We start from the raw sequence: 10,981 nt of genomic DNA, 5'->3' as shown, positions 1-10,981 counted from the left end.
CTAGCTTCCGGCTATCACAAACAAGGCCGCTATGAACATAGTGCAACACCATGGTGGGGCATCTTTTGGGTATATTCCCAAGAGTGGTATTGCTGGGTCTTCAGGTACATCTATTTCCAATTTTCTGAGGAACCTCCAGATTGATTTCCAGAGTGGTTGTACCAGTTTGCAATCCCACCAGCAATGGAGGAGTGTTTCTCTTTCTCCAGCCAGCATCTTTCTTTCATCCTTGCCAGCATCTGCTGTTGCCTGAGGTTTTGATCTTAGCCATTCTGATTGGTGTAAGGTGGAATCTCAGGGTCGTTTTGATTTGCATTTCTTTGTTCACTAAGGACTTTGAACATTTCTTTAGGTCAGCACCTCACTTTTAAGATACAATATAAAGCACAAAAAGCTATAGGAAGAGAATGTTATTAATGGAAATCTAGTTCTATGAGTGGTCTCATGCATGCCTCCTTAAATGACTGAGACTCTAATAAACATGATTTATTTTTTCCTTTAATAAATTGAAGCAAAAATTGGACATATTAGGGGAGTTTTTATTTTTGTCTTGTCTCAATAGAATAGGGAACTTGAGGACTGCATAGAAGTCCCCAGGACACACAGACAAACACAGAGAACTCTAGTCAAATGTATTCCGTATTTGACAGAGAGACACTCCAGGAGAGAATTAAATAGAAAGCTCAGCTGTCACCTAGAAGTTCTGAGTCATAGGCTTCCAGTTCCTGCCTGGCCCACATCACCAACACAGGACCACAGCCAGGGCCCCTTCACTGGGTGCAATGTGAGGCCTGGCAGGTGTGGTAACACACCTAGTGTGGTAGCACATCTTCCACTTCTAGGGTAAGGATGGGAAACAATATGTCCCTTAGCCACTTCAAGCTGCTTCTGCTCATCAGCCTGGGCAGGGTGTCCACGAGAAAGTCCGGGTTTATATACTGCAGGTAGAAGAACACGTAACCCAGTAACCGGATGAAGATCATGATCACGAAGAAAAGGTACCGGAAGTGCCTGTAAAAGAGGAACTCATTAGCATACAGGAACAGAGTAGCTCAACTTCAAACAATGAGATATGAAACTTGTAAATGACTGCTGAATTGCTTTCTTTTGACAAATCTGTTGGAGTACTTAGTGGGTGGGGGCAGAGATAGTGAATTCAAGTTAACAGGAAAACAGAAACTCCATGATTTAGAGGTCAAGCATTGAACACTGGGGTTGTGACATGGAAGTTTTCCAGTAGAATAGATGACCTTCTGGGTATTACCCATAGGGCAGGCCTTTTGGAGACTAACAGTAAAAGCTTAAGATGGTCACATTCTGGGTCTCTGGCCAGTGTGCTCTCCATGCCTCCTATGAGTAATTCTAGAAAAGTGAAGGTAAGTCTCCTTATTTCAAAACTTTGACAAAGAAAAGACAGAGAATTCAAGTGACATTATTTTTCCTCCTTGTAGTTTGTCCACAGTAAAAGAACAAAGGAAGATTGTGCATCCTATCCTCTCTTTCCAAGAGTGTAGCAAACGTATAGGATGCAGGACCTGAAAGATTGAAAGGGAGCATGCTGGAGAACAGAGGAGGGTGTGGAATAAAATGGAGTCTACAGCTTCCATCCTGAGTTTCTCAGAAGTAGCTACGATTTCCTCCAGCTATTAGAACCATGTAAATCTGATGTCCTGACTCTGTATATAGCAGGAAAGAAAGAGATAGAGAAAGAGAAAAAAAGATGGAAGGAAGAAAGAGGAAGAAAGAAAGAAAGAAACAAAGAGGAAGGAGAGAAAGAAAGGAAGAAAGAAAGAAAGGAAGGAAGGAAGGAAGGAAGGAAGGAAGAGAAAGAGAAAAAGAAAGGAAGGAAGAAAGAGAGAGAGTTCATTCAGAGAACACAGTGGCTGCATGATGATATATTGCTCTGATGCTAATGCTCATTCCTTTGGCCTCTCTCCAGTCAGATGCACAGTGAATCTAGCCTGGACCAACTAGGTCAGGAGCAGGACTCTGCCACTCACCTAAGCCAAAACTTCCTCTTCTGTTTCTTAATGATGTTCTTCTCCTGTGGAAAGTAATGAAAACCTCGTGTGACCAGAATCTCAAAGAACAGTAGTATAGTGGGGCAGCTCCAAGCAGAGACTTTGCAGCTCGGCCAGCCAGCTTCCTATTCTGGCTCTGCCTTTTTCAAGGTGTAGTGCTAGGCAAAAGAACCTCACCTCCCATCTCCAGAATTTTTAAAAAAGAAAAGGAGCGTGAGGGAGATATCCCAGGGAGAAGGGGGGGGGGTGGTTGGCTAGAGGAAAGTCCAAGGGTAGGCAGCAACACTCACCATGTTGCTTTGAATCGTCTCAACCAGAGTTGACCCCGGTTTCACTACTTGGGAAGAGTCATTCTGGGCTTTGGATCTGAATTTAAAAACAATGACAAAGAAGATGGAAGCCAGTTATCCTGTGAGACAACCCAAGGAACTTTCCTAAGTCATGAGATACCTGTGATTTGGCTAAAATTCATAGTTTTTCAGCATGCATAGATGTTGAGCAATGTGACTGATTCTTTTCCAATTATTTTGATGTTTAGCATACAATAGGTTTGTTTATGGTCTTTTAAAATACACTTTTATTATTTTATTAATATTATTTTATTTAGTAATTATACTTTGTTCTAATATATTCCCCATTCTGACTGCCTTCTTGGTAAGTGCCTCTTATCTCTGTTCTGACTGATTGTCTTTCTGTATGAGTCCCCAACTTCTGCCTCCATGTCACATGTGTCCCTCTCCCCCTTTGATGGTAAGAGATAAACTGAGGACCTTATGTTCTAGCTACATGCTACTTCCATTCTATTCTAGTTAAGGATACTGTGGCTGGGATAAAACACCATCACCAAAAGCAACTTGAGGAAGAAAGGGTTTATTTGGCTCACAGTTCCACATTACTGTTCATCTCTGAAGAAAAGCAGAACAAAAACTCAAATAGGGCAGGAACATAAAGGCAAGAGTTGATGCAGAGGCCATGGGTGAGTGCTGCTTACTGGCTTGTTCAGACTGCTTTCTTATAGAACTGCTCAATTTGTACCAGCTCCTCCAGCAACAATGGGCTGTGCCTCCTGCCATCCACCATCAATCAGTAATTAAGAAGATGCCCTATTAGCTTGCCTACAGCCAGATATTATGGAGCTATCTTTTCAATTGAGGTTCCTTCCTCTCCAATGACTGTAGCTTGAGTCAAGCTTATATTAAACTAGCCAGTACGCATTCCATTCCCAAGAGAAAGATGAACTGCCTACATCTCTGGCTGACTTTTAAACTGAACTGTGAGCATCCACACTGAGGTTGCAGCCCACCTGATTGGCTTGTAAGCTGCCACCAACGACAGACTGTGTGGCTTCAACCTAAAGTCAGAATGATAGCCAGAAACTCCCAAGTCTGGCTCTCTTTCTTCTAGTGGCCTAAACTCTAATTTTTCCCTCTATGTTTTAACTGTTCCATGCATACAATATACATATGGGTCTGGGCTGACCTCAGGCCAGAAGGTATAACACCAGGGGAAATAAATTCTGCCATTCTCCCCTTCTAGCTGCCAACTCGTCTCTAATATATGCTTGCTTTTATTCTCTCTCTAAAGCCTTCTGGTCACTGTTAGTTTATATGTTTTATTTAGAATCGTTTCCTGTTACAGAATTGATCCAGTAAGCTTATCCAGCATTTTCATGGATATTTCCTCTTGTAGTAATCAATAAACACGTAAAGGAGAAATTGGTACAGGCTTCTGGCTCTTCCATGATGAAGTAGTTTGTGTAAGGCCAGACCATTTCCAGAAGTAACCATGAAAGTGAGTAGAAATTATGAGCTTATTTTGGTAGAAATTATGAGCTTAATATAAAATATTTATATTGAAATTCATGGGTCCAAAATAGACAAACTAATCTTAAATAAGAACAAAACACTTGCAGATTATTTCTACCATGTGTCAAGGCTAACTATGAAGCTGGAATAATTAAAACAGTTCAGTATATGTGAAAGGACAAAGACATAGATTAATTGTACAGAATAAAGCATGCAAAAACAGGCTCACACGCGTAAAGTCTCCTGATCTACAAAACCACAAGGCATCAAAACATAATACATGACCTCTGTAAATGTTACAGCTTTAAATTATTTAAAGTTTAAAGATTGTAAAGGGCTATTTAGACACAGGAAGACATAGATTTCAGATGTGTACAAGTGTAAAAATATATAAAGTGTAAACAGTAAATACAAATCTGGAGGAAGTCATAGAAGTGTCATGCTTCTAAGAACTGAACTTAAGGCCCAAAGAAAACAATAAGCCAACAGGAAGAACACCTTTACCCATAGAGCCATCTTCCAGCCCAGAGTTCTCTAGAGCTCTTATGAGTAATAATGCTGATACAGCCACTATAGAAAATTGTTTCATCTAGCACAATAAAAATATGCGTACCTGAATGACCCCTCACAAATGGAAGGACACATCTATCTATCTAAAAGGCATACATGAGGACATTTTATAGCAGACTTTAAAATACCCACACTTGAAATAGTCAAAGTGTTTGTCAGTGATAGGTTATTGGTGTCATACTCATACATTGGGATATTATAAAGAGCAAATCATATGGTACAGTAGAGATAAACCTCAGTGAAAGCCAGGTATAAGAGAACATGGGCTGAATCTATAGAAAAATTGAGGATAGAGGTTTAAAATGATCAGACTAAGGGATACCTCTGCAAAGGATGTTGACAGGGTAGAGCATCTAAGGAGACTTCTGGGGTTCATAATAGTCTACATATGGATCTCAGTGGTACTTATATGTATATACATAGAAAGAATTAACAGCTATGTATTTAAGATTTGTGCATCCTATGCACATTGTATAATGTGATACAATTAAGAAGTATAAACAAAAAGAAAGTGTGTCAAGTCCCATGAAAAACATCTACAGATCTCTGGTCATTCCATTGTATCAACATCCTGGAAAAGGTTCTGACACACACAGATGCCAGCCATTTGTTTCTTCAATATCTCTTCACTATAATTTTTCCTTGAACATAGCTCCATTAGTGTTAGGAACACTGCCCTCAACTCAGGATATATGAAAAGAGCATCATAAAGAGATTTCAGGTCCCAGTTACTGGGGAGGGCAGGAGAGCAGTTTGAATGATTTTGAGTGTTCAGTCTGGAGCAAGAATAGAGGTTGCTGGAAATGACCTGCTGTGGGTCCTTCACTCTGTGACACCAATTGTTCTGAGTCTCCCAGGGACTGCCTAGGGCTAGCAGTGCAATGCACCAGGGGGCATTTGTTTCCCAAACTTACATTTCTTTCTCAAGCAGCATCACTTCTTTTTCCTTCTCCATCTCCCTCAGAATTTCTTGGTATTTCTTCCCATGGGGGAGGGCATCATAAACAAGAATTTTTGTCTTTATTTCAAAGTCACTGATAGGAATATTCCACTAAAATAACTAACAGTCCAAACATTTCACACATCAGGGTGTACAAAGTAGGGAGTGTTCTAATAAAAAAACAAATCAGAGGTACTAATCAGAGGATGGGCATAATAAAAAAAAAAGTTCCTCTTCTAGAGCTTGCTTGTACTTAGATCCCAGATCTGAGCTGCACTGTGTTCTGGGAGCATGAAACCTAGCTCCCAGAAACCTCAGTGTCCTCAGAACTCCTCGGACTTACTAGACAAATGGCTTGAGGGAAATGATGTATGACAAGGGTTCAGCACATTGTCTAGAGCATCCTGTTTGGTGGTCACTTCATTGAATAAAAGGCATTTTCCCAAGGCTGAGGGTTAGCCTAATGAGAAAGCAGCTTTCTCCTGATGTGGGGAGACCTGCCTCCATTTGACTATCCTCTGAAGCGTTGTACCTTTATGTAGTGGGCCTGGTCTTCACAGAGCTGAAATACAGATTGGTAGTCACTTTCCATCTAGGAAAAGAAGAAAACACAAACGTCAGGACCAAGCTTTGGCTGCTTCCCTGAAACCTGCCTAGTACATTGGACATGTGGCTGGTGACCTAGCAACCCCTTACTTGAAGGGAAACAACTACCACCTGGAAAAGAGGTGAACTAATATTCAGGCACAGGGCCTAAATTTGAGTGGGGGAGGGGTATAACTTTACTCAAGTTGTCCTGTGTCTCTCTGGGAAATGGGCAGGAATGCAATAATTTGGGGTTGTCCAAGGTATTTGGGGCAGATGAGGGTTTTAACACTTTTAAGGTCAGTATTTAATGAAAGTGTTTTTTCTACCTGCCTGTGAATCAGAAATTCACTTGCCAGATTTCCCTGCTCCCTCCCTCCCATGCCTGAAAATCTTTCTAAGACTCTCGGACTTTCCCTTCTATGCATGTCCTCGGCAGGCCCTTAGTGGAAAAGGCAGTGGCCTAATCTAACCTTGGCGATTTCCTTCTCTTGTTGTGCACAGGACTCGGTTGACTTTTGTAGTTTCTCCTAGGGAAGATGGGAATGGCAGAAAATGAACAGCATTCTTTTGTGTAAGGAAAACCCAGGCCAGCAAAAGACAAATTCAGAGTGGCTATCATGTATTGAGGACAAATAATAATGAAGGGAGGATATGCCCATTACCCTTGTCTTGCAGTTGAGGAGACAAAGGTACAGAGATGTTACGTACAAACTTAGCTAAATCTCATAATGGCAGAGCTGTTATTAAACCCTAGTAGGCTGACTCTATCAAATCTGGTCATTCTCCTTCCTCATACTGACCAATCACCACCAGCCTGTTCCATACTCATTCAGGATGGTGCACTCATGCTGTCTAAATCACGAGAGGGTCATAAGAAAGACATTCAACTTGTCCAGAGAAAATCAGACAACGGAGCTCTTGATGGTGGCCTCAACCAGATGCCACCCCTTGTTCCCTAAAACTGCACAGATAGGGTGACCCCCAATCTGAGTCTACTTAACAAATATTTACTGGGCCTCTGCCATGTGATAGAATGCTCTAGATATCAAGGTACAAACAATAGAGTCTTAAAAATTAATATTTTTAGTTGCTTTACTTTCTAATAGAGGAAAAAAACAAAATGAAACTTGAAAATAAAATTCACCCTATGAGCTTGGCAAACCATCTATGATCATCAGTGCATCCTTATATAACTGTGAGAATTAGCATTTTCTTTCTATTTGGATGTCTGTATCTGTGTGTCCTCATTTAGATATAAACTTCTCCAGAGAAGACAGACTCCAGTAAGTGTTTGGAATGTGTTTTCTTAACTGATGAGGCTTTCAAGACATCCCCTCTAGTGTGATGGCAAAGTAGCCACCTCTAGTGTGAACAATACCATCAGGGTAGCCCATCGGAATAAAGGATGCTGGCACACTTCTAATACACGAATGGACATGTCTAGTGTCATACCTAGGAGAAGTCATGAAAACAGCCTCCTACAACCTAGGACTGATACGTATGTCACAAAAATGTCCCAGTTTGCTGTGCTACTCACATTGAATTCTGCTACTTGCTTTTTCAAGGTTTCTGGATCAGAGGCAGCATTCTTAAGTCCTTTTGAAATCTGAAATACCATCGCAGTTAACTGTGAGCTCATCAAGGGAAACAGATGAGCTAGGATAAGGTTAGACTGGGGTCTTAGCCAGCAGAACACTTGTGCTTACAGTGTTCTTACAGAAGCATCTTGAGTGGAAACATGTCTCTTTGATCCTGTAGGAGTTGCTAACTCAATCCTGAATGAATAGGCTTCTCTTTCTTTCTTTTTTAAAGATTCGTTTTTGTAATTGTGTTTGTATGTGTCTGTGTGTGTGTGTGTGTGTGTGTGTGTGTGTGTGTGTGTGTGTGTGTGTAGGTATGTATGTAAATGTGAGTGCAGGTGCCTTTGGGATCCAGAGAATGGCTTCAAGTCCTTGGGTTTTGAAGTAGAGGTGATTGGGAACCACCTGACCTAGGTACTGGGAACAGAACTTAGATTCTCTGTAAGAGTATGTGCTCTAAAGCACTAAGCCCTGACTGGACATCCTTTTCTGACCCCATGACCACCATAGCTCCACAATGAGGAGAGAAGCATGGGCTTAACAGTAGGAAGAGGGGAAGGAGTGGGAAATCGGTGCTCATGTTACTGTTCAGCCCTCCCTCTTCCCACAAACTGTGGTGTCTGAAGGATAAATTTGTGTCTGAAGACTCTGAAGGTGATGGGGGTATAGGGCAGAGATTTACAGTCTTCTTGTTTTTCTGACTAGAGAATTCAGAAGATTCTTTAGTCACTCATATTTCAAGAAAGACTCAAGTGTGTGAAAATTGTCTTCATTTGTATGTAGCATATAATCTATATTTTATGTGGTTACATATAACAGATGAGGATATGTATATTCTTATATATATTATATATACATATATATTATATATACTTATATATATTATATATACTTATACATATTATGTATATTCATATATTATGTATACTTATATATATATTATATATAAGTATATATTATATATATACTCATATATATAATATATATGTAGATATATTCTAAATATTCTCCGAACTCACCTCATACATCTTCTGCCCATTCCACCAGCCTTTTTTTTGTAATGACAATGTTGTAGGAAATGGGGCACCTTACCACCTGGGATGCCTCCTTACCTTCTTTTGAAGTTCCATCACATTCTTACTTAGGGTTTTATTCTTTTTCTCCTGTAGGAAGAAGGAATTAAAGGAGACAAACAGATTCCGCTCTCAACCTTCTCCCTTGCCAAGGTCACTGATGTAATACGTGGGGATGAAGGTGTCAGTTAAGTGTACCTCTGCCTTTCATTGGGGATCTGGGACAGAGCCAAGTTTGTATCCCCATGCCTTGTGCTTCAGTGTCACAGAGCTCCCCCAGGCAGCTATGATTTCTGTAGCCACAGAGGCAAAGGGCATAGATAGAGCCTCCGGGGACAAACAGAGTGGCAGAGGGCTTCCTAAGGTCTCCTTTAGAAGTCTTCTCACCAGGTTTGCCGTCTCCAGCTCCAAGTCCTTCAGGGCAGTCTCCTTCTGTACTATGATCTCATTGAAGTCATCCTTCTCTGGGCCTCTTCCTACAGACAGGGCAATATCTCTTTCAAGACTGAAAAACACAAAGTTACTCAGGTGTGGCTCAGTCCTAAGGAAGCTGCCACCAAAATCACATCACCAACATCTGAGGGATCTGGAATGACAATTGCAATAAAATGTCAACAAAATGAAGAAATTGATGCAAAGATACGCACCAAAGCCTTTTGGGGGCATCAAAGATCAAGTTTCAGGATTTAAGTAACACACTGAAATTTCCATCCTTGCTTCCTTTAGTCTATGGGACATCACATGAGGAGTTTCTCCTTCACCAAGAGTAAAGCCTGACCTTTGTATAGATTCTTCTTTCTTTTGAATTTTTCTGAGAAGCATCTGATTGGCCTCATCCAGCCTCTGTAGATCCCTTTCCAGGTCTGAGTTCAGGTACTTGAGATTCTGCTTTATGGCTTCTAAAGTCGGTATTTCTGTAATCTCATCCCTACAGGAAAAGCATCATCATGACTAAACTCACCACAAAACCCCAGAACTCCAAGAAACCATACATGTGTTCTCTTTCATTTTCTAGTCTTCTGTTGTTTACACCCCTAATTGATTTTACTGATTTTTTTCAGAATTAGCCAATTTCTATGATATTTCTCATAAAGTAAATGTTTGTCAGGTCACACTTTAATTTTAAATATTATTAATCAATATTCACTAAGATGCAAATCTTTTGTGTGAAAAAGGAAAAACATATTTTTTATAGAAACAATTAAACTCTAACTTGTTCACCTCCAAAAGTTTTATATGGAGAATGTGGCATCTAAACAATATCTATAAAACTGTTAAAGATAGGAGATAAATTTGTCTTTTGTTACAGACTTGAATATTATCTGTCTCAGTCTATCAGAATCTTAAGTTTTCTGAGAAGGTAAGGGGGGGACGGATCTTTCCCCTAAACCAAGCTGATGTGCTAGGTGACAGGACAGGTTCTGCACAGAGTCCTACCAGGGCAGTGTGTGATGAAATAAGGGAAAATGGAATTGAAATTTCTTCCAAGGTTCTCAGGCTTAAGGAGAGAACGTCTTCACAACTGAGGTATGGATCACTGGAAACTTCTAGAGCAGCCTTGCTCCCTGTTGCTGGATTACTTACTCACAGTCCAACAGGTTCTGTCCAACATCTTCCATTGTTTGCTTCCTAAATACGAATACAGACAACTGTTACAAACCCGAAGGACTTACCATGCAGCATTCTGGTACTCAGAAAGGAGGTGGCAAAAGTGAGACACTCTTCAGACAAGTCAGGTCAAGATGGACCTTCCGGGCTCTCACTTTCCCAGATGCTATCTCAGCATATTATGCAAACTACATTTCAGCAAAATAGATCGTAGTTTGATCTTCAGATGTCAAAAAAGATCACACTGGGTGTGGAAACCTTTTAAATTTCTGCTCTTTCCATCCTTTCCCTTCCTTGTTTGTACTTATTTGGGGGGCAGGAGATAGGGTAAATGTTAAGGGACATGTAACAGACTCATCTATGTCAGTTGACAAACACAAAAAATAATTTATACTTCCAATGTGAACCCCCAGGGAAACAAAACAAAACAAATAAGTACTCCCCCCACCCAACAAAGAAACAAAACAAGCCAAGAAATTGGCTGTCTGATTTCTATTAGCCTTTTACTCTCTAACTTCTCAACAAGCTTTAGAGAGTAAAGGCTGGGTTGAAACAGCAGCTTCAGCAACAGGATAGCACTACTTGGAAACAGACCAAGGCATCGAGCTTTGGAGGAAGCCAAAGGCTGGTATTTCAGAACCACCACACTAGTACTAATGTTCAGCACCAAGTCCAATCTTAGGAAGACAGAACACCAACATTCCATCCTCCTTTCACATCCCTCTTTGAAGGGCTTCATTTTAATACCTTTTGAAGTTGGTCTTCCACCTCCTTTCTTTTACCCACTTCCACTACA

The 10,981-nt window shown here is 40.6% G+C and overlaps 1 protein-coding gene across 4 annotated transcripts in view; it reads right to left on the bottom strand.

The window, feature by feature from the left end:
• Window positions 1–518: 518 nt before the first annotated feature.
• LOC116092316 (transmembrane and coiled-coil domain-containing protein 5B) overlaps window positions 519–10,981 on the bottom strand; it is a 10,976-nt gene continuing 513 nt past the window's right edge. Inside the window, exons 1-12 of one of the 4 annotated variants that reach the window (XM_031373629.1) lie at window positions 10,933–10,975; window positions 10,162–10,206; window positions 9,356–9,505; window positions 8,965–9,082; window positions 8,617–8,667; window positions 7,462–7,530; window positions 6,395–6,451; window positions 5,869–5,928; window positions 5,311–5,375; window positions 2,312–2,387; window positions 2,001–2,044; window positions 519–1,011 (exon numbers count right to left, since the gene is read on the bottom strand). In XM_031373629.1, coding sequence (XP_031229489.1) covers window positions 813–1,011; window positions 2,001–2,044; window positions 2,312–2,387; window positions 5,311–5,375; window positions 5,869–5,928; window positions 6,395–6,451; window positions 7,462–7,530; window positions 8,617–8,667; window positions 8,965–9,082; window positions 9,356–9,505; window positions 10,162–10,196 — 924 coding nt within the window. In that variant the 5' untranslated portion in view covers window positions 10,197–10,206; window positions 10,933–10,975 and the 3' untranslated portion in view covers window positions 519–812. The other 3 variants (XM_031373628.1, XM_031373631.1, XM_031373630.1) reach the window with 3 other exon arrangements.

Source organism: Mastomys coucha, unplaced genomic scaffold, assembly GCF_008632895.1.
Source record: "Mastomys coucha isolate ucsf_1 unplaced genomic scaffold, UCSF_Mcou_1 pScaffold15, whole genome shotgun sequence".
Lineage (NCBI taxonomy): Eukaryota > Metazoa > Chordata > Mammalia > Rodentia > Muridae > Mastomys > Mastomys coucha.
This window is presented reverse-complemented; position numbering and strand designations above follow the sequence as displayed.